The following is a 23,847-nucleotide window of genomic DNA, read 5'->3' as shown; positions in this document are numbered from 1 at the left end:
GGAGACAAATCTTCAAATAACGGAGCAAGGAGTGAGTCTGTATTGTTTTATGGCTTTTTTTTTCTTACAAACAAAAATAATAGAATAAAAACTTTATTGTAACTCTAAATGTACACTAATCAGCATACAGTAAAATTATTTTTTGTTGTATTCGGTTTGCAAAAGATAACCATTATGCATATGCCCAAAAGATTCATAAAATAAAAGAAATACAGTCATACAAAGCTTTTCTGTTTAGCTAGAAGTTCTGGAAGAATCAGATCCTACTTTTGATTCACTCAATCTTTGAATGATTGAATGTTGGATTCATTTCAGAAACACAATTTTCCCTATTCTATCCTTCTTTAAGCAGTTTTTAACTTAAACACAGTATCATCTTCCTTTCGGATAAGAACAATTCAAATACAGTAACATACATTTCCAATTAGCAACTTGGAAACCGAGAAAACAACTAGTGGGTGTTCCAATTTCTTGCTTGCAACAAGATCAAAGATGTTTGTTAGCATGAAGACAATGACTACCCCAATCATCTTTTTTTTCTAATCCTTTCTCCTATAGGACCATTACCACAAATGTCCTGCAGGACAGAATCTAGAAGTTTGACAAATGTTTTTTAAAATATTTATTGCCCTTTTAGTTACAAGTACTTACATTATTTGGAAACCACTTCAAAGGACTATTCAGGTAAAATGTAAAGTATTGTTATAAATATAATCAGTTCATAGCCCCACAGTTTAGTTCGTTCGTTCCTTCAGATGCTTCATCAAACATTTTTGGGATAAGATCAGCCCACCTGATGAGTTTCATATGCAGCCTACAATTCCCATCAGCCCTCCAATCTGCCGAAGGACAGTAGTAATCCCGTTCTTACACGAAGATACTGCAATTCCCATCATGCAACGCACGAATTTCCAACATGCAAAGTAGTGCTGGCGTCATCCAACAGCGCCTAGGCACTTACGGCGCGAGGTTATGAAGCGTGGGCATGGCAAGCTGGGGAAAGTTGCAGAATTCCTTTTAAATTATTAAAAAGTAGCTTCATCCAGCCACAAAGTTAGGAAAAAATGCGTGAAATAAAATGCTTTTGCTAATTTTTGCCTACTGTCTCGGCTTCCATTTGCCATGGAGTATTAAAAAACGTAGATTAACGTTGTTATGGAAATGGGTGGGGTTTTTTGGCTAACTCACTAGAGCAGTGTTTCCCAACCTTGGCAACTTGAAGACACTTGGACTTCAACTCCCAGAATTCCCCAGCCAGCGAATGCCAAGATTGGGAAACACTGCTCTAAAACAAAGGTAGGCAAAGTTGGCTCTTCTATGACATGTGGACTTCAACTCTCAGAATTCCTGAGCCTATCACAGTAGCTCAGGAATTCTGGGAGTTGAAGTCCACATGTCATAGAAGAGCCAACTTTGCCTATCCCTGCTCTAGAAACTAGTGAGAGAAGTGGAGCATGCGTTTCTTTTTCTTTCTTTTTTTAAAGGATGCCCAGTCTCACTAATATCACATGCCGCTAGCAATACAGTCCGAGAGCTACATTTTGAAAAAATGAATGGAAAACAGTCAAACCAAGGCCTACTACTCCCGCCTTTAACCGTGGTTGGCTAGCCAGCATAGCAACAACCAATGGAGCCCAGCCACGCTTTGACGCTGGGAAATTTCACCTGGAAGGCGACGATTGGCAGGAAGATAGCTCCACCTACCCCGTCCGCTCTCGCTATTGGCTCTGCGTTTGGCGTGGTGCGCTCTGATTGGTGCGGCCGAGAGGGTTTCCCCCCGCCCCCTGCGTGTGGTAGTGATAAGCTTGGGGGTCGGGCCGGCCTTGGTTTAGTGGCTCAACTGTTAAAACCCACTGAGGCGGTTCCACGAGGGAGGGTAGGGTAGCGGTTTCGCTTAATCAATTGCCCTAGGAGGTGCGTAGAAAGGCCGGTACGAAGTTGTCTCTCCCTCCCGGACATCGTTAAGATGAAGCAATTGTGGGGACTTGGCCTTTTATGCCTCCTCCTGCTGGCTGGTGAGTGCGCGTGGGGGGCGGCTTCTGGAATGTTCCCTGTGTGGCTGAGGGGGGAGAAAAAGAATTGCGTCTCCCCTTCAACTTTTTACCTCAGCCGAGTCTCCTGCCGCCCTTGTAACGGCTTTTATAGCGTCGGTCGCTGAAGGAAGAAGGTTGGGTTTTTTTCCCCACGGTGCCTCTTTTCCTCTGGGACAAGGAACTTAAAATGGCGGGGGGGGGGGGGGGATGAGAGAGATGATAAAACTGAGGCGCCTCTTCAGCCCGAGATTTATGTATTCGATTTTTTTTATGCCGCCCTTCTCCTTAGACTCAGGGCGGCTTACAACATGTTAACAATAGCACTTTTTAAAAGAGCCAGCATATTGCCACCACAATACGGGTCCTCATTTTACCTCCTTTGGGGCTATTGGAGTCGCGCTTCTGAGAAAATTTGTTCCCGGTTTGTGGGGTTTTTTAAAGGGACGTCCCGGAGGCGCATGTATGTGTACTGTCTGTCGGGTTAGGTAGGTGAGAAAGCGGAGCTTTCCCTGAAGGGGTGGACCGGTAGCTCGGGGGCAAAAGGGCTCCTGGAAGAAACATTAATGAAAATCCTTTGAACCTTCTGGAAGAAAATTGGTGGAAAATCGTTTGAACGTAACGGGTTGAACAGGTTGAAACATCAAAGCGCTCTAAACTTTTTTTTCAAGCCCAGCAAGGCCGTTTCCCATTTCTGGGAAGTCTGGCCGGAGATTGAAGAAGGGAGTTTACTCAAATGGTCCCAGGAAAGGACGCTGCTGTCAGATTTATGATTTATGCTGGCTGGAATTGTTTAGGGCCAGTTTGGCACATGATGTATATATATTGCTCGAATAAATAAAAGGAACACTCAAAGAACACATTCTAGATCTGAATGAATGAAATATTCTCATTGAATATTTTGTTCTGTACAGAGTTAAATGTGCACAACATCATGTGAAATTGATTGTCAATCAGCATTGCTTCCTAAGTAGACAGTTTGATTTACTTGGAGTTATATTCTGTTGTTTAAGTGTCCCCTTTATTTTTCTGAGCAGTGTATAATTCACATTTCCCCTATCCTTTCATGTGTTAAATAAAGAGACTGACTAGCTTCTGTCTTGGGAGTACTGTTTAAAAGTCTAGTTATTATATCAGTGTTTTGGGATGCTCCCTTGTTACCTGTAGAGTTTTATTTTCTTAATCTTACTGTTTGTTCTTAATGTCATTTAGGATTTCTGAACAAAATATAGCCTGTAAATAATAAGTACAACCTTTAACAAGAAGAAAGATAAATAAGAGGAAACTTGTATTTCCTTTATCCCTTTCTTTGGAGAGTTTGAAAATGTACTTAATTTTCCAGGAACTTTCACATTTTTTTTATTGTGTCACCATAATGTCTATGAAATATTATTTTTTAATTGAATGGCTAGGAGCCCAGTTGTCTATGACCCTATAAATGATGATGATTTGGCTTCCCATTCTAATTTTCAGCAGCTTTCTGATGGGTAAAGCTAACTGCACCATTTTCTCTCCTTTTTAAAAAAGATTCTCCATGCTGGGTGTATGTATGAATTGGCAGCTTTACTTTGAATGGTGTTGTGGAGCTAACTTGTCCAAATTATCATTTTTACAGCCTCTGCCCAGGCTGATGAACCTGATGTGGAGGGCACTGTCGAAGATGACTTGGGTAAAAGCAGAGAAGGATCTCGAACAGATGATGAAGTTGTTCAGAGGTTTGCTTTTTAAAATGCTTAAACCAGCTTTATAAATCATATTTCAAACACCTGCCCCACTTACTGTTTAAGATGAGATACACCTCTAAATAGGGATGTCTGCCATCCAGATCTAGTGGGATATTGGTGACTTATATAAAGATTGTAATGCTGGTGAAATCTTGTAGGAGAACATTTGCCAGTTTTAACTTTGGGCTTGGAAGAAAACGACAGAAATTGTTCTTAAAGACATGAAACAACTTTTAAGCATTTTTAAGGCCTTACGTTTTGGGGAGAGTAGGTGCTTTGTTAAATTTACTATTATGTTAAATCTTTTAACAAAGATTTATGCCGCCCTTCTCCTTAGACTCCTTAGACTTTCCAAAAGAAGATCACCCCCTGAAATACATTTAATACAAGAAAGCTTGCATGAGAACCTAATAATTATATGGTTGCATTCAGAGTGCACTCTGGAAAAATTAGTTTGAAAAATGAAATGGAAGTCCTTGAAATTTAAGAAAAGGTTACGATAAATAGCTGCAATTGATGCTATGATTGACATGGTTTTGTTTTATATATTTTCACATATAATATTGATATCAAAATAGTTTGATTTTGTGCTTACAGAACTGCTGATTATGTGAGAAATATGCAACCAAATTCTTTGCAAGAATTTTGATACTTAAATAATTTGTACAGTCTCCAGGAAGGCAATTATTTCTTATTGATAAATGAAATGTAAATATTTGTTTCTCATTAATTTGGCCAATCAAGAAGTGCTTTTACTACTACTAGCATTCTTAAAGAATTTCCAATTATTAAGAAAGAGTGCAGGAGATTTATTATAAGTTACTTGTAGCCATAATGCAATTGCTGAAATAGCTTCATGGATATCAATTGTAAAACAAAATAATCTCATGCTACAATAGTTTATAGTAGGTATATTGTCTTAAGAAGGTTGAAATGTAGTGCGTAGAATGCATAAAACACTACAAAGAAAGGAAAAAGGGAGATAATTTTAGTTAAAGAAAATGTTAACTTCACATACAGCAGGGGAATCCTTGTGCAGGCTAGTGTTTGACTTCACCTGGAGTTGTAGCAAAATAATACATGAGTCTAGAATAAATTTTACTTTGTCAATATTACTGAAAAATAAAGGATTTATAATACATGAATGGATTTTTGTTCTCTGCAGGGAAGAGGAATCTATTCAATTGGATGGTTTAAATGCATCACAAATAAAACAACTTAGGGAAAAATCAGAAAAGTTTGCCTTCCAGGCTGAAGTAAACAGGATGATGAAACTTATTATCAATTCACTGTATAAAAATAAAGAGGTAAGCCATAATACACCTTTCGAAAGGTTTTGATACAGATTTTTCTGTGGTTATGTCTGACTACTATAAAATTTCTTACAGATTTTCCTTAGGGAATTGATTTCAAATGCATCTGATGCTCTAGACAAAATACGGTTGATGTCATTGACCGATGAAGATGCTCTTTCTGGTAATGAGGAACTCACAGTAAAAATTAAGGTAAGATGCTACTGGTTTCCTTTAATGTTTCTTCAAATTATTTCATCTACTGTTTTAAATACATACTTTGTATAATGTGGCGTAGTTAATGCAGAGATTCAAGTATGACCAAATTTTTGGGAAGGGATTGATTACAGAAAATGGTACATGAGAGGAAACTCTTGCATCAGATTCATCTAACGGACTGTCCTTTTTTCTTCAGATTATTCTATAACCACTTCTTGAGGACAGATCTATCATTACAGTTCATTATAGACCACCAATTTAACCAATAGTACAGCATTATTTATTAAAATTGATGTCTATTGGCAATTTAAATAACAGTCATGTTAGATTCATATCCAACTAGTTATTTTTCTTTTACAGTGTGATAAAGAGAAGAACATGCTTCATGTTACAGACACTGGAATTGGCATGACCAAAGATGAGCTAATAAAAAATTTGGGTACCATTGCTAAATCTGGTACAAGTGAATTTCTAAATAAAATAACTGAAATGCAGGAAGAAAATCAGTCAACTTCTGAATTGATTGGTCAGTTTGGTGTTGGCTTCTATTCTGCCTTCCTTGTGGCAGATAAGGTTATTGTTACCTCAAAGCATAATGAAGACAGCCAATACATCTGGGAATCTGATTCAAATGAGTTCAGTGTAATTGAAGATCCTCGCGGTAATACATTGGGACGAGGCACTACTATAACGTAAGTTTTACAGCTTTTATTAATATTTTATGTATTAATGAAAATTTAAAGGCTTTGGGAATCGACATTAACTGCTGGGGAACCTTGACCTCTGATCGTTCAGCTTGGAGGCTAAAGATGAAGCATGGCCTTCTCCATTTCGAGGAAACATTTGTTCGGCAAGCTGAGGCAAAGAGACAGTCCCAGAACCAGCGAAATCTGGGGGGCAGGTGGGGGACAGAATGGTTCTGCGCTCAGTGTGGAAGGGATTGCCACTCTGCACTAGATGCTGTTCTAGGAACTCTTTCCAGAGCACAATACCACAGTCTTTCAAGACTGAAGGTCGCTAATAATAATGAAAATACATATTTGGCTTTATCGAATGAAATGCATTTTGATGAAATCTGCAAAGAAGGGTACAGGAAATTTCTAAGGAAAGATTCAGAGTTGCATAATAACTTAAAGATCCCTCAACTAGGGTAATATAACTAGTTGATACAGCTACAAATATCTATTATTACAATTCTAATTTTATATAGTATACTACTGTGATCTTAGATTGCTATTTCCTCTGATGAATGATTTTTTTGATATGTAATGGAATCAATATTTTTATAAAGTAATTTTATAACTATAATTTTGACTAGAGATACGCGAACCTTCGAAATAAATGACTTTTAATGTAAGAGTTACAAGGTGTTTTGGACAGGAAAGTGTACATAAAATCTCAGCTAAATATCTTTCAATTTTAAACTTTAGGGTGGGTTTTTTGTATGCTTAACTTGGAGTTGTTATGTTATACATGGTAGAGATTTAATGATAAAGACCAGCTTTATTGGAAGCTTTGGATTTAATTACTTTTTCTTGTAGTTACTGCAATTTTTTTTAACCATTCTGTATTTCATTATCTTCCATGGAAAGGGAGGATTTGATTGTGGCCAAAAAATAGGTTAGCAGTTGTTTTTTAAAACCTAAACTTCCCTGATGGTAAAATTTCTTGTTCAGTATTATATAGCAAGCATATCATTGTTATCTATTTCAAAGTATCAGAAAAAAGTTAGTTCTACTGTCACCAAATGAAATTATTTGATAAATGGAACAGACAGTATATGAAATATCAAAGCTCTCTTTGTTTGAAATGTTTTAGCAGTAGAATGTATCAGTTTTATGTAAAATATAATTTGTATTGTTGCACTTTTGTTTTAGTAACTTTTTTGTAAGGTTAATAATTCAATTTCCAAAGTTGTTTTGAGTTAATACAGCACTGAATTGCTTTTTTGTTTTTGTTTTTTGTAGCCTTGTTTTAAAAGAAGAAGCTTCAGATTATATTGAACTAGATACAATTAAAAACCTGGTCACGAAGTATTCCCAGTTCATAAACTTCCCTATTTATGTATGGAGTAGCAAGGTACATATTTTTTAATATGGCTAATCGGCATAATGTTTAAAGTGGAAGATATACTGTCATGAAATTAGTTTTCAGAGATGAAATTTATTTTAAAAATGGGGTGATTCTCCATACTTGGCACAAGAAAAAACTAATCAGGCAACTTTGATAGGGAAAAATGGGGTTCTACGGTAGTTAAGTAAATGAAATTTCAGAAGTTTGTAAGGATTTTTCATGATCTAAACTACGAATAGACTGGAATTCAAAGTCATATACCCACTCGTTACTTTTAGTTGCATTTTGCAGCAATGTCAGTCAGTTATCAGTGTTACAAAAATTGTGATTTCTTGAAGATGCAGCACTATTATGTAGTTTAGCAAATATTATATAAACATACATAAGACCTGCATCAATCTTAAACAAATTGACATGACATTTACATGGAATATCTCCTCCTCAGCATTTTGACTTATGCTTGGTTAAAGTACAAGATAAGTTTAGAACAGAACAGAATAATAGTAGGAAGGGACCTTGAAGGTCTTCTTGTCCAACCCTCCTCTGCTCAAGCAGAAAATCCTATACTATTTCAGACAAATGTAGTTTATATTAATTGCTAATGATAGTCATGTATCCTAATTGCTTATGAGAACATGCTCGAAAAATTACTTGAATTAATATGCAATATTTCTGTAGACTGAGACTGTAGAAGAGCCTATTGAAGATGAAGAAGTAAAAGACAAAGATGAGACAGATGATGAAGCTGCTGTGGAGGAAGAGGAAGAGAAAAAACCCAAGACTAAACCGGCAAGTTTTCTAACATTTAAAATTATTCAGTCAAATTAACATGACTTTTTTAGATTTTATCAAATCAATTTGTCAAAAACTGATGGTTTCATTTTATCAGAGAGTAAATGAATTAATTTGGAAATGCAGGTTTCGAAAACAGTCTGGGATTGGGAGCTTATGAATGACATAAAACCAATTTGGCAGAGGCCAACTAAAGAAGTGGAAGAAGATGAATATAAAGCTTTCTACAAAACATTTTCTAAGGTAGGTTGACTTTTATAGTTTGGGACTGATCTAGGACCATGTCTATCAAAATTCTTAGTACCGAGTATGGAAAAAATATAAATAGCTCTGTTCTGAGCTTGCTGTGTCTTGTACTAGTGCATTCTTCATATATGAAATGAGAACAAAAATATTCATTTATATTTGTATTTCCCCCCCAACTTTTGTGGAAGTGAGGATTTAGGATTTGGCCTTTTTTTTCAGGAAACTGATGATCCAATGAATTACATTCACTTTACTGCTGAAGGAGAAGTTACGTTCAAGTCCATCTTATTTATTCCCAGTACTGCTCCACGTGGCTTATTTGATGAATATGGATCCAAAAAAAGTGACTTTATAAAGGTAAAAATGAGATCTAACTTTTTAAAAAGCAAGAAAAGTTGCTGATATAATCTTGCAAAAATTAATCAAAGTTAAAAAATTTGTTTTGCAGCTGTATGTCCGTAGAGTATTCATCACAGATGACTTCCACGATATGATGCCAAAATATCTTAACTTTGTCAAGGGTGTTGTAAGTATTTTCAGGGACAATATGCACTAGCCATTTAAAAATGTATTGTTTTAATTTTTTCACTAAACATCTGTAAATGTTCCTTTTCTAAATTTAGGTAGATTCAGATGATCTTCCTTTAAATGTGTCTCGTGAGACCCTCCAGCAGCACAAGCTGCTAAAGGTATGTCAATTACTATTGTACCTTCTGACTAGATTTCAAAATATCTAGACCTGGTTTTATATTCTTTACTTCCTACTTAACTCAGCAAGGATGATAGTGAAATCTTTCAAGTCCCATTAGCATCTAGTCCTTGCTAGTAGATTCACTTATTCTGTACGGTAAAGAATAACAATGTTAAAGACCATGTACTAGAATGGATTTTATCTATAAATGTCAAGGTGACAAACATAATACTTCCTCTTCCTATTTACCCCACAACAATGGCCCTGTGAGGGTGGGTCCAGCTGAGAACAAGTGGCTCACCTTGCTGGCTGTTCTGACTCCGCCTTCGCAAAGAAAAAACCCTCTTTAATTACTCATTGGAAATTAACTGCACTCACCCACAGAAAGTTCAAGCCAAGAGCTCAACAAAGAGTTAACTGAAGTAGTAATCCTTATCAGCGTATTAAGATAAATGCAAGGCTGTGAGCTCCTAACTGGAAGGCTGCAAATTAAGTCCGAGAAATAGACAAACCTCAGTTTTGGCAAACTTTCTAGAAAACACGAACTATTGTCTGCTGTGACCACCACTCCCCTGTCCTCCTGTATATTCCCCAGCAAGGAAGGGGCCATTCAGCGTTCATGTTTATTGTTCACCTCTAACAGTTCTGCACATATGCACATCTGGAACAGGCCCCTATAGTTCCTCCTCACTCATTTCTGAATACAAAGGCAGCTGCCTCTCCAGTGGCAAGGAAGTGGCCCTGACTCTATCCCTATGTCCAATGCTGAGTAACCATCAAAGCCTTCCCCAGACTCCAGAATTGGCCCAAGTTCTTCCTCAACCTCATCATTCGAGTCTCCAGCAGCTCTTCTGGCTGTTGGTGGGCCACATCCACTGGTGTCCATGTTCAAGTCAGGATTAGAACTCAGTTCCTGGCTTCTAGACTGATATTTTTACTACTAAGCCAAACTGAATGTTCTCTTATATATAAATTTGTCATGATAAAGAACAGGATAAGAATCACTTTATTTTCAACTAGTTTAACAAGGGAGTGTGCAACAGTATTCACAACAGCTTTGGTACCAAAATGAAAGATTATGATCAATACAATACAGTACAGTTAAACTGGGTTGCTCAATTATGAGATGGGCAGCATATAAATTCAATAAATGTAATATCTGAAAAGTGTACATGATTTGTGTCATTTATATAATACCATCATAGTGTGTTATCTCTTTCCACTCATGCTGTGATAGTCAGTGGAATATGGATTCTTCTGGTTGCTGGGCACAGTTGTGATATTAAAGGCATCTGTTACAGAAGGATGAGTGTACATAAGAGCCAACATTATAACAGAAACTAAGCCCAACAAGTTATACCGTTTTAGTTTTCTCAGATTCACCTGCAGTATTTTCCACAAAAGAGAAGAATTTCCTGATAAGTTGATTTCAACTTCTAGAATTCTCAGCAATTCTATGAATTGAAGTCAATACATCTAGAAATTGCTCAGATTGTAAAATGTTCTTCATTTAAACTGGGATCAAAAGATTAATCATGTTTTCTTGCCCATCTTCTGAATTTTAGGTGATCAGAAAGAAACTTGTCCGGAAGACACTTGATATGATCAAAAAGATTGCTGAAGAAAAATACAATGACACATTCTGGAAGGAATTTGGCACAAATATTAAACTTGGAGTGATTGAAGATCATTCAAATCGGACTCGTCTAGCTAAGCTTCTTCGTTTCCAGACTTCTCACCATGAAAGCAACGTTACTAGTCTAGATCAATATGTAGAAAGAATGAAAGAGAAGCAAGATAAAATCTATTTCATGGCTGGTTCAAGTAGAAAAGAGGTAAAAAGTAGTCTTCTAGCTAACTATTTCCAATTCATTATTTTGAAGCTATAAACAATAGAAAATTGGTGGTATCTTGTTCAATAAGTATGATTTGCAGTAGATAAATGCATCGTTTGTTTCCACTGAAATTTTATAGCATTATATCATACTAAATATTTTTGAATTTATCTTGTAGGCTGAATCTTCACCTTTTGTAGAACGGCTTCTAAAGAAAGGTTATGAAGTTATATATTTGACAGAACCAGTGGATGAATATTGCATTCAGGCTCTCCCAGAGTTTGACAACAAAAGATTTCAGAATGTTGCTAAAGAAGGAGTAAAGTTTGATGAAAGTGAAAAGTCAAAGGAAACTCGTGAGGCTTTAGAAAAAGAGTATGAACCCCTATTAACTTGGATGAAAGACAAAGCTTTAAAGGACAAAGTACGTATTTTAGAATTTGGTATTCTTCCAAAAATGTGTGCTATATTTGTACTTAACGCTACTTTTTCTTTCTGTTTAGATTGAAAAAGCAGTATTATCTCAGCGATTAACCCAGTCACCATGTGCTCTTGTAGCTAGTCAATACGGATGGTCTGGTAACATGGAAAGAATCATGAAGGCTCAGGCTTACCAGACTGGGAAAGATATCGCTACGAAGTAATATATCATTTATATAATTATTTCTGGGCCTCATTTGGATCCTAATGTAATTGTTTAGTTTTGATGTAAGAAAGTATACGAAGTTGGTCATTTAAGTCTTGGTTAACAAACATATGCAATATGTTGTTTAAGTGCATGTGGATAGATCAGTGAGGATTCCCAGCCTTTTATATTTCAGCAAATAATGTATCTTCCTGTTACCTTCCCCCAATAGTAAAAATGCAGTAAAAATTCTCCTAGGGAAAAACTGGGAATTCTATAATTGGTGTTTGTTTGTAGGTGATATAGTGTAATCTGAATATTTGCATGCTTAATCTATGGGTGGTCTCATTTTATGTCACTAAATTTACACCAAGCAATTCTTTTGTCTTTTTATAAACTGCAATTCTGTATTCATTTAAATCAGTGTTTCCTAACCATGGCAACTTGAAGAGATCTGGACTTCAACTCCCAGAATTCCCTAGCCAGCGAATGCTGGCTGGGGAATTCTGGGAGTTGAAGTCCAGATCTCTTCAAGTTACCAAGCTTGGGAAACATTGATTTAAATTACTGATTTGTCAGATGGAATTTATTTCTAGAACTTGTAAAATAATAGTAGAATATATCTAATTGCCCTTAAAATTTTCATTTCTTTTTAGTTACTATGCAAGCCAAAAGAAGATATTTGAAATCAATCCTAAACATCCTCTCATAAAAGACATGCTCAGGCGTGTTCAGGTAAGAATGTTAAAAGTTACAGATGAATCTAATGTAGTTTTGTACTTCTAAAATTGTCGACAAGAAATGCAAAAAACAATTCCTAAACAATTTCTATAATCTCTGGTGTTTTGTTTGTTTTTTGGGGGGATCAGGAAAATGAAGATGATCAAGTAGTTGCAGATCTTGCTGTGGTTCTTCTTGAAACTGCTACCCTAAGATCAGGTTATCTGCTGCCAGATACAAAGGAATATGGAGAAAGGATAGAACGAATGCTTCGCCTGAGTTTGAACATTGACCCAGAAGAAAAGGTTAGTGAAAATCAGTGTAATATGTGCAGGAGGTAGACTCATGACTTACATTTTGAGTTGAACATGCCAGAATAATTCTTGGGACCATTTTCTTTTTCTGGTTAACACTTCTGATTCAAAATGTTGTCTGCTTGTTATTCCTATTCTTCTTTATAGACTTACAACCACAATTGAACAGAATTTCATTTGCTAAGTAGGAACTTAACTTGTGCCTCATTTTATGACTTTTTGCCATTGTTGTTAAGCAAATCACTAAAGTTAAGTGAGTCATGCAATTGTTAAGCAAATCTGGCCTGCCCCTTTGACTTTTGCTTGCTAAAAGCTCCTTAGGAAGGTTGCAAATGACAATACCAGAACCTCAGGATACTGAAACTATAGTAAATACATGCTGGTTGGTTGCTAACATACAAAGTTTGATCACGTGCTATGCACTTCTCAATAGTGTGAGAATTGGTCATAAGTCATTTTTTCAGTGTTGTTATAATTTTGAAGAGTTATTAAGTGAATGATTGCAAGTGAAGGACTACCCTGTACTTGAAGAATGCATTCAAATGCTGGAATTGTATCATCACAACATTTGGCTTGTTAAAAGTTCAGCAGGATATACAAGTACACTCATTCAGCACCTTTTAAAGTTATGACGCTGACATTTCTGATACTAAAATTTTTGCCTGTAACCTTTAACTGGGCAAAACAGTGCATCATAGAGCAAAAGCTTTTCAACCAAGTTACTTCAAATAATTTACAGAATGCATTCATAGTACAGGACTGCTGATTTCCATGGAATTGAAATTCAACCAATTTTATAAAACATTTTATGATGATACAAAAGCATTTCCTGTCCTCAGTGTCTAATGTTTGAATGTGCAGTTCAGTTTGAGCTATTTTCATGGCAGATACATCTCTGAATATCTCCCTGAATTTTTAAAGATTTTTTCTGGTACAAGTAGTGCTCAGCTTACAGCTATTTGTTTGCTGACCATTCAAATTATACCAGCACTGAAGAAAGTGGCTTAAGACTGATCTTCATACTTATGACAGTTGCAGCATATCCCCACAGTCACATGGTCAAAATTAGACTGCTGACAATCATGATGATTGTTGCATCCCAGGATCATGTGATCATTTGATCATCACGGCCTGCTTCCTACAAGCAAAGTCTCTGGGGGAAGCCAGATTTACTTAATAGTGTGATACACTCAAATGCATTGATTCATTTAACTATGGCAAAAAATAGTTGTAAAATCAGACACAATTTAACTGCCTTGCTTAGCAATGGAAATTATGCTCCATTATTGAAGGCATTGAGGAATCTGGTAAAGAAATATATTTGAAACAATGACCCTATTTGCCATGTAGTGATATCTAAAACACACTTTGTATTGATTGGGGTTTGAGAGAAAGAGAGAAATATTATGGTATGTAAAGCTTTCTCCTAAATATTTCTAAAAGGTGGAAGATGAGCCTGAAGAACCAGAGGAAGCTGCTGAAGAAGAGGAAGCTGCAGAAGAAGAAATTGAAGCTGAGGAAGATACTGAAGAGAGTGAAACAGAGAAAACGGTCAGTGTGGTTAGGAAAAATTGGGGAAGGGAGATAATAGATGTATCATAGGTGTCATCTTTTCTATCTGTATAATTTGTCTCAGCTGACCGAAGTTAGGGATGTAAGCATTATAGTATTTACCACCAGCAGTATCATTTTAGGCCTTGGGTTGACTTGATTTTACCATATGTGGCTAGACTTTAACAGTGCCATAATAAATTTGCACTTGCTGGATCACCGTCACCTCCTTCCCTCAAAACCTGGAACTTGTAAAATTCCTGTCTCCCTTAAGCCATGCTATACCCAAAAAAAGTGAGCACAAAGTGATTTATTGGGGATTCTGCCCATCTACAAAATTTATTAACTTAATCTATGCTTTGTTTTTGCAGGAGTCTACAGAGGCAAAAGATGAATTGTAAAATGCACTCTCAAATACTGTCCTGTGTTTTGGATGAAGCAGGAATGTGAACTGAATTTGTTTTTTCACTGTAAAATGTTGGGGGGAGGCGTAGGGTTTTGGGCAGAAGAATTTTTTTAAGTTGCATTTTTTAAACATTCCTCACAATGTAAATTTGTACTATTTAACTGACTGCTTGGTGTAAAATCTTGTCATGTGTACAAAATTAAAATGTTCACACCAGTTGTATGGGGCATTGAAGTGCTTATTTACTAGTTTTGGATATAAAGAATATAGACTCAATTTGGCAGTGACCTCCTTCTGTAACAGAAGAAACCTTGGAAAAGAAAACACTAAGGACAGGAATTATTTTCTGAAGGCCACACTAGAGCTGATTATGATATTATTATGATATCTTATAAGTTATTTCTTACTCTACTAAAATTTGTACCAGAATTTTAACCTGTTATGGCAGGCTTCTGCTTAATAGACTATTTTAGTTGGTTGGCAAAGCTTAGGGAGTCTTGCAGCAATTTATCTTAGTTTCTTGTATATACTGTAGTGCATTGGATTTAGTAAAATACCATTTAAGCTTTGTTTTGTGGACCATTGTAATATATTCCCTTCATGGTTACAGAAGAGAACATACTTTGGGTTGCATTTTGCTGGAGGGAAGGCAGGTGGTATTATTACCCTGCAGAAATGCTTTAAGTTAAAGTAAGCCATTAGATACTGAAAAATGAATGACTCCTACCAAGCTGGTTAGCATCTATTTTTAAACAAGTAGCAAATGGTTTCATATACAGTGGGAGATTTTTCCTTATCCTGCTGATTGCATCTATCAAGTTAAATGGACTTGAATTCTGACAGAACTTTACCATGCAGATTGGATAATTTTAAGCCAATTACACCCTTAGCCAAATTTCACATGTATAATATTTAAAGTAAAATAAGTGAGAGAAATAGAAACTTTGTCATTTTCAACAAGAAGCCTAAGGCAATAAAACCGTCGCTATCTGTACCTTTACAGAACTAATTGAAGTACTACCGTAATTGAAGTCATTGCATGTCATAATAGGCATGTTTTATGTCCATTCTCATGCTTCCTCATAAATAATTTCTATTTGTGGCATGGTGTTTCTGTTACTTTGTTCAATGCTTTTCTGTGAATGCAAGATAATCTGAGTTGACTTAAATAGTAATAAAACTTGATAACTTGAACAATGTTAAAAGAAGGAATTGCTGCAGTTCTATTATCAAGTAAATGTTTGAATTTCATTGAATTTGAATTTATCATCAAACTAGATTGTAGTTTCCAATGTTAAAATTTGTTTTCCCCAAGTGTTTTTAATACACTTGAGATCCAGATTGAATGGAGGATTTTGCTCAGATGTGGAACCAAAATACTTCCGTTAGACACAAGAATAAATCTATATTAATAAAAAATGTAAATGTACCTTTGTTCGGGATGTCAAATCTCCAAATGTTCTTCACTGATTGCTTTGAAATTTTGACAGTGTTACATTCGATCACAGTCCTTTTTATGTACCTATATTATATAGATGTCACACGTGTGACTGGTAAAAATTGGTGAAAAACATAAGATTGGCTGGTGAAAAACCATAGGAGCCGCGTTTTGATTGGCTGGTGAAAAAATTGAGTTGCTTGACATGGAGACTTCTGATTGGCTGCTGATAATTGTTTCAACTGCCAGAGGAAACTCCTTAGATCATAAAGGAACTACACATTGGATTGCCTCCTATCGCAAGCTTGGGTGGAATGAAGAACTCTGCAACATAGGCCACTCTTGTCATCCTTTGGCAGATGGGTAAGGCCGGTCTCTTAAAGCAGAGGGGGACAAGGAGGAAGAGAGAGAGGTCCAAATGTTACCCTGCTCTCTGTTCAATTACTTCAAACTCTGTTCTTATACATTGCTCAAAAAAATAAAGAACACAACACAATATAAGTACAAATAAATCAAATTTCTGTGAAATCAAACTCTACTTAGGCAGCATCACTGGTTGACAATCAATCTCACATGCTGCTGTGCACATTCAACTTTGCACAGAACCAAGTATTTCAACATATGAAATTGATTGTCAATGAGAGTTGCTTCCTAAGTGGTCAGTGTGATTTCACAGAAGTTTGATTTACTTGAAGTTATATTGTGTTGTTTAAGCATTCCCTTTATTTTTTGAGCAGTGTACATGCACCAGCTTTCCCCAGCCTAGTGTCCATCAAATGTGCTGACTACAGTTCCCATAAGTTTCCAGGCAAAAAGAATGCAATGAATTATGTCTACAAATGAATTAACACTTGCAGAACCTGTTGTGGTTGGCTTGCATCCGGCTTCTTTGATCACGGACTTTGAGGAGAATGAACCGGGTCCATCTGGGTATCATAGGCCAGTATGTTTATCAGAGGAATCGGAAAGTGAAAGTGAGGGAGAGTTAGGGCCTGGGAAACCTCCAAAGACTGCAGAACCCCCAGCTGTGGTAATGGAGTCAGATGAGGAGGGGGATATTGTGGACCCAATATTGGACGCTAGGGTAAGAATGTGAGGGAGACAAGAATATCTCCAGCAGCGTAGATCTAGGCATTGAATACTTCTATGAGGGATGATGGGAAACCTTGGTGAAGAAGTTCAACGTTCGTATAGAGAGAACTAGCAGCCGAAGAGTCTCAAATCCTTCTGCCATCCTGAAATCCTTGTTTTTGAGGACATTTGTGAGTAGCTGTCAATGCCGAGAACTAATGACTTGAATTTATTACCTTATGGTGGACGCTTGTTATGAACTCTGCTGGTAACAGTGGACTTTTGGCAGTCTGGACTGACATTCCTATGATTTTATTGCTGTTTCCAGCACGTTTCTTTGTAAATAGACAAATATACATAGTGACTTTGTTTTCGAGTCTTCATTGGGGTTTAATTACTGATAAATAAACGGGATGGACAGAACAGAAAACTATATTTAAACATTGCATTTAATATCAGTTTAACAGTTATTAAAGTCTTCAACTATTGGTGGAGGGTTCTCCCAATGGAACCTGATAGACTCCCAAAAATGGGCTTAGAAGAACAGATGGGCACACCCCAACCCACTACACGGGTCAATCAACTTTCTCAAACTACCCTACATTTTGGCTTCTCAATGCAACACCTGCTTTCAGCCGGACATCAGGCCAAGGCAATATTCAAACAAAGAGTTTTAGATGTTAATGCACAAACTGATATTGAGGCACTTGCTAAGTACAGGTCACTGAAATGGCTAGCCAAGAACAAAATATTCTTTCAACTAGAAAAATACCTGACAATGGGTCTGACCCAATACAATAGAACAGCTCTCACTAGAGCAAGATTTGAGCAGTTAGATTCTATGGTTAAATATAGATGATTCCACCAAGTACCATATTTTGGGAGAACATGCATTTGCGGTGCACCAGAAATAGAAGACATTGCGCATGTGCTACTCAATTGTAAATTATACTCCTCAGTAAGACCTCAGTATTTACAGCCCCTACTTAACAAAATCATATACTGGGACTGTAATAAACAATGATCTTACTTTCTTCAGGGTACAAATATATATGTGGTTTCTAGAACCATTAAGTTTATAGTCAGGGCTGTTCAGTTGAGAATACGATTTGTAGAACATATTGGGGTGGCATGCAAAGGAGATGAATTCACTTGAGAATATTTTAGATCAGTATCTTACATTTATTTAATATAATCCTTTGCATGAGTTATATTTTCATGTTTTACTACTCAATTTTAGCATATCATACTGCATTTTAACTTATTTATCCAAATTCCCTTTATTTTATCCAATTTTATTGTATTTTAACCAGTCGCAGTTTTATGACGACCGATGTCCATTTTTGCTTTGATATGGTTGATTGACTAATCAAATAAAGTTGATTGTTGTTGTTGTTGTTGCATTTAATATCAGAAGTTGGGTGAAAATTCAAAATAGGAACAAATATCACTGAAATAAAATTGCTAAATTATTGACACAAGGTGCCATATTACGTTGCAGTAGTGTGGGAAGCTAAACCTAATCTTCAAATGGATCAATTGTTTAATTGGTTTATAGCAAACATATTTCAAAACATTGGCTTTTTAAATGGTAATTGGAATAATTATATCTAGAGAGATATCCTAGCATAAGAGCCAAGGTGGCACAGTGGTTAGAGTGCAGTACTGCAGGCCACTGAAGCTGACTGCTAGATCTGCAGGTCAGCAGTTCAAATGTCATCACTGGCTCAAGGTTGACTCAGCCTTCCACCCTTCCAAGGTGGGTAAAATGAGGACCCAGATTGTGGGGGCAATATGCCGGCTCTGTTAAAAAGTGCTGTTGCTAACATGTTGTAATCCGCCCTGAGTCTAAAGAGAAGGGCGGCGTTAAAAAAAATCGAATAAATAAATTCTCCAAAACAATACACCCTGCAAAGAATTTTTAAGGGGGGAAAAGTGACACTGATCTGCCACACAGAGACCAATTGTAGTGAAGTAATAGTTGCAGGTAGATATGGAAACAAAAGCAATGGTTGAGGAGGAGGTCACCTTTGCATAGGTGGTGGAAGGATGAGTCTTGGACTCAGGAAAACAATACCGATACAAAATAAGTCCTTTTAAATATTCATGATGTTCCAGTTGTATTCGTTTAGATTATAAATCCTACTAAGGAACACTTTATGGAGGATGCAACGTTGATGCTTTCATGACGGTGGTTGTAAAGGTTGAACTCTCTCCTTCGTATTTTTTACACTTGGTACTTCTGTTCTGAGCTCCCCAGCTTCTGGAGGAATATCTGGTGTCTATGAATAAATGATACCCAAAAACAAATCACACATCCAAGTCAATCCACGCATTTTAGAATTCCAGATTATATTTAACACTCTTGCTAGCTGCCCCGAGTCTTTGGAGAAGGGCGGCATACAAATCTAATAAATAATAATCGAATAAATGATACATCCCCCCTTGCCTATGTAATGTTGTGCATGATATGACTGTGTGTATGTATTTTATGTATTGGGGTTTTTTTTCTTTTTAGACTTTTTAATGTAAAACTGTTATTTCAGATTTTAATTATTAGATTTGTTACCATGTATTGTTTTTTATCACTGTTGTGAGCCGCCCCGAGTCTACGGAGAGGGGCGGCATACAAATCTAATAAATAATAATAATAATAATAATAATAATAATAATAATAATAATAATTCATTCTCAGACTATGACCGTATCACTGTCAGGTGGGTTTCTATTTCGCTGACATCTAAACTCAACATCTAGTCCTCAACAGCACTTCTGGTTTACAGTTGTGCTGTTATTTGCACTCTGGAAGTTCAGGAATAAGAATAGTAATAACAATAACAACAACAATTATTATTATTATTATTATTATTATTATTATTATTATTATTATTATTAATTAGATTTGTATGCCGCCCCTCTCCGAACCTTCCCTGAACCCTCCGGAGTGCAAAAAAAAGCACAATAGCAAACTGGAAGTTTCCTGAACTTCCAGTTTATCCATTTGGGCATTTTTTTCATCTACTACACTTCAGAAAGGCCTGTGAGCATGCTTGGGGGGATGCCCATGCGGGGAGGGAAGGGGTATGGCACATGCACGCAAGCTAGCACATCCACACATCCCTTTTGGCATGCGAACCAAAAGAGGTTCGCCATCAAACTGAGCCACAAAAGTAACCTACTTGAGCAGAGGCCTCAAACCTTGGCAACTTTAAGACTTGTGGACTTCAACTCCCAGAGTTCTGGGGCTTGATATTTACTTACTTACTTACTTACTTACTTACTTACTTACTTACTTACTTACTTACTTACTTACTTACTTACTTACTTACTTACTTACTTCTATTTATTTACTTCTATTTATTTATTCATTCATTCATTCAATTTTTATGCCGCCCTTCTCCTTAGACTCAGGGCGGCTTACAACATGTTAGCAATAGCACTTCTTAACAGAGCCAGCATATTGCCCCCACAATCCGGGTCCTCATTTTACCCACCTCAGAAGCATGGAAGGCTGAGTCAACCTTGAGCCGGTGATGAGATTTGAACCGCTGACCTTCAGATCTACAGTCAGCTTCAGTGGCCTGCAGTACAGCACTCTACCTGCTGCGCCACCCACAAGTCTTAAAGTTGCCAAGGTTGGTGACCCCTGTACTAGAGAATCATCGGTGGGCTACGACCTGGAACGCTAAATTGTGCTTGCCACCATGGCTCGTGAGTTAGTTAGTTAGTTAGTTTGTGTGTGTGTGTGTATGTATGTATGTATGTATGTATGTATGTATGTATGTATGTATGTATATATATTTGTTTTCGTAAATTTTCACGGGTATATGTATGTAGATTGTTCTGAGTTCGGGTTTTGCCCTGTGTAATATTTTGCATGTTTATGCGACGTTTCGGCGAAATCACATTCACCATCATCAGGCTGAAGTTTCCAAGCTTCGTGCTGTTGTAAAATGGAATGTATATACTATATACACTATATACTAGGAAGAAATGACAGTTGCAAACATTCCATTTTACAACAGCACGAAGCTTGGAAACTTCAGCCTGATGATGGTGAATGTGATTTCGCCGAAACGTCGCATAAACATGCAAAATACATACCATACATAAATTGTATAGGCCCAGGGGAGATATCTCAATTCCCCCATGCCTGGCGGCAAAGGTGGATTTTAAGGAGTTTACGAAAGAGGGACCAGCGCGATTTTGCTTCCGCACCTGTGGACATAGTAAAATCCTGCACGGAACCGCAGGTGCACCAGTGTTTCAGCAGGCGTGGAAGCAAAAAAACCTCGCTGAAACATGGGAGCACCTGCAGCTCCATGCGCGATTTTGCTATCTCCATAGGTAGGAAGGAAAAATCATGCTAGTCCCACAATAACTTACGAGCCATGGCGACGAGCACAATTTAGCATTACGGCTAGTAGCCCACCACTGTGGAGAACTCTCATCTCTGCATAAGTTAAGACTTGCAGGTAAGGTAAAGCAATCACCAAAGACCTGTGTGATGTATCCTAAGGCAGTGTTTCCCAACCTTGGCCACTTGAAGATATCTGGACGTCAACTCCTAGAATTCCCCAGCCAGCGAATGCTGGCTGGGGAATTCTGGGAGTTGAAGTCCAGATATCTTCAAGTGGTCAAGGTTGGGAAACACTGTCCTAAGGGATAGAAGAAAAGCCCAATTGTATGTTCTCTCTAATACATCCCTCTTCCTGAAGCAGAAGACCAGACAGCAATCAAGAAGGGGTGGGAGACACTTACGAGATCGGGTTTGTAAAATTTGTGGACGGTTTGTGCTCCGGCAAGCATGGACAACAAGGTTGCGGTAACGATTTTCAAGTATTTGGGCCAAGTTACACCGGCAGGCATGGTTCTGGACCTTAGAAAGAAAAAAAAAAGCATTGGTAGAAGTTTAAGACATGGCCTTGCCCAGCAATCTTTTAACTAGACAGAGTTGGGGGGTAGGTGAGAAACCTGGAGAGAAAATAATATTTCAGCAGTCCCAAAGCAGAATTGGGATATAAAGATCAGTAGTGGGGTTCATTTACTTTTTGCTACCGGTTCGGGAATGGGGAGCATGCAGGCGAAGACACAGGTGTGCACTTGGTATGCCGGCAATGCTTCTGCACATGCACAGAAACATAGAAACATAGAAGATTGACGGCAGAAAAAGACATCATGGTCCATCTAGTCTGCCGTTATACTATTTCCTGTATTTTATCTTAGAATGGATATACGGTATGTTAATCCCAGGCCTGTTTAAATTTATTTACTGTGGATTTACCTACCACGTCTGCTGGAAGTTTGTTCTACTACTCTTTCAGTAAAATAATATTTTCTCACTTTGCTTCTGATCTTTCCCCCAACTAACCTCGGATTGTGCCCCCTTGTTCTTGTGTTCACTTTCCTATTAAAAACACTTCCCTCCTGAACCTTATTTAATCGTTTAACATATTTAAATGTTTTGATCATGTCCCCCCTTTCCCTTCTGTCCTCCAGACTATGCAGATTAAGTCTTTCCTGATAAGTTTTATGCTTAAGACCTTCCACCATTTTTGTAGCTCATCTTTGGACCCATTCAATTTTATCAATATCTTTTTGTAGGTGAGGTCTCCAGAATAGGGTTCATATGCACAATATGAACCCTAACCTGGGTGGAGAACCATAGGAAAATTTAGTATCAGTTTGGCTATAGTTCATATCCCACATGGCTCTGTTAATAAATTGGAACTTGGAAGAATGCCAAGGTTTGGACTCTGATTTATTTCTTAGATGTTTATTGGGGCACTGATGCCCCAAAGAAATCGGTTTAGCAAAGCACAGGAAAACTGGGAGATAACATCCTAGAATGCTGGGACTATTTCCTCACACCTAACCCTGCATCCTTCCTCTGCTCTACTGAACTGTCAGATGGAATGTATTTGGACCCAGAATTTCACCAGAGCTCTATTAAGAAAGAGGGCAAGTGATCGAGTCCTAAAGCAAAGTATGAAAATATTACCGTGGGTGGGTGGATGGATGGGTAGGTAGGTAGGTAGGTAGGTACATACATCAAGGAGTCAAGACTTACTAACACACTGGTTAACACAAATATACACACACCGTTGTGGATTATTTCCCGCCTCCCGCCAATACGATCAACACAGGTCCTACCAAAGTTTCCGAACAGATTCTTCCTACAAAAGGACGCCAGATCCCCTCAAGAACGAACTCCAAATCCCCGCAAGGACGAAAGACAGAACGATCCGCGGATCCGTCCCGGCGGCCAACCCCAACGGCGGAAGCTAACTTTACAACAGGCAAAGCCACATGCCAGAGGACTGAAACGTCACCTCTGAGTAGACGAAAGAGAGCAAGGAAAGAGAGCAGAGCCGAAAGCGAGCCGATATATAAGCGCGTGTTGTGAAGCGTCGGGTTTTGGGTTTCAAGACGCGTGTCTTTTTCTAGATTTTGGGGGAAAGGAGTACAGTACTTGGAACCCTCTGACGTACCAACCCGGAATGGCTCCGCTGTCGTTGACATTTCCCTTTGGCTGCCTCTCCCCCCGCCCCCAAATTTGGGGACTTTAAATTGAGTGGACTTCAACTCCCAGAATTCCTCAGCCAGCACTTCTCCGGTATGCTGGCCGAGGAACTCTGGGAGTTGAAGTCCACCCGTCTTAAAGGGCCGACGTTTTTTTAAAAAATCCCATTGCTTTGGTTGGTTGCCTCTACCCACTGGCTTCTGCTAGTTTTCAAGTAATAGAATAGAACAGGAGTATCCAATCTTGACAGCTTTAAGACTTGTTGAGTTCAAACTCCAGCTTTGCTCTAGGAGATGA

General features: G+C 37.6%; 2 protein-coding genes across 3 annotated transcripts; one reads left to right on the top strand and one right to left on the bottom strand.

Moving 5' to 3' along the window:
* The first annotated feature begins 1,753 nt into the window (after positions 1-1,753).
* On the top strand, positions 1,754-14,734 carry HSP90B1 (heat shock protein 90 beta family member 1). The gene is made up of 18 exons (XM_070756270.1): positions 1,754-2,015; positions 3,646-3,745; positions 4,920-5,061; positions 5,143-5,259; positions 5,626-5,957; positions 7,233-7,344; positions 8,017-8,127; positions 8,257-8,373; positions 8,596-8,733; positions 8,825-8,902; positions 9,000-9,065; positions 10,633-10,902; positions 11,081-11,326; positions 11,406-11,542; positions 12,184-12,262; positions 12,397-12,552; positions 14,005-14,112; positions 14,484-14,734. The coding sequence occupies exons 1-18, from the start codon at positions 1,967-1,969 to the stop codon at positions 14,511-14,513; spliced, it is 2,388 nt and encodes a 795-aa protein (XP_070612371.1). The 5' UTR covers positions 1,754-1,966; the 3' UTR covers positions 14,514-14,734.
* Positions 14,735-17,392: 2,658 nt separating this feature from the next.
* Positions 17,393-23,571, bottom strand: UQCC6 (ubiquinol-cytochrome c reductase complex assembly factor 6). Of its 2 annotated transcripts, none has more exons than XM_070754839.1 (3): positions 23,519-23,571; positions 21,789-21,906; positions 17,393-19,309 (listed from the first exon to the last, which is right to left on the bottom strand). In XM_070754839.1, the coding sequence occupies exons 2-3, from the start codon at positions 21,894-21,896 to the stop codon at positions 19,211-19,213; spliced, it is 207 nt and encodes a 68-aa protein (XP_070610940.1). In that variant the 5' UTR covers positions 21,897-21,906; positions 23,519-23,571; the 3' UTR covers positions 17,393-19,210. The 2 variants fall into 2 exon arrangements, with proteins under 2 accessions (XP_070610940.1, XP_070610939.1); XM_070754838.1 differs by lacking the exon at positions 23,519-23,571 and adding an exon at positions 23,181-23,268.
* Between the last annotated feature and the right edge of the window lie 276 nt (positions 23,572-23,847).

This window comes from Erythrolamprus reginae, chromosome 6, assembly GCF_031021105.1.
Source record: "Erythrolamprus reginae isolate rEryReg1 chromosome 6, rEryReg1.hap1, whole genome shotgun sequence".
Classification (NCBI taxonomy): Eukaryota; Metazoa; Chordata; class Lepidosauria; order Squamata; family Dipsadidae; genus Erythrolamprus; species Erythrolamprus reginae.
Note: the sequence above shows the minus strand (reverse complement) of the source record. Positions and strands in the feature narration are given on the sequence as shown.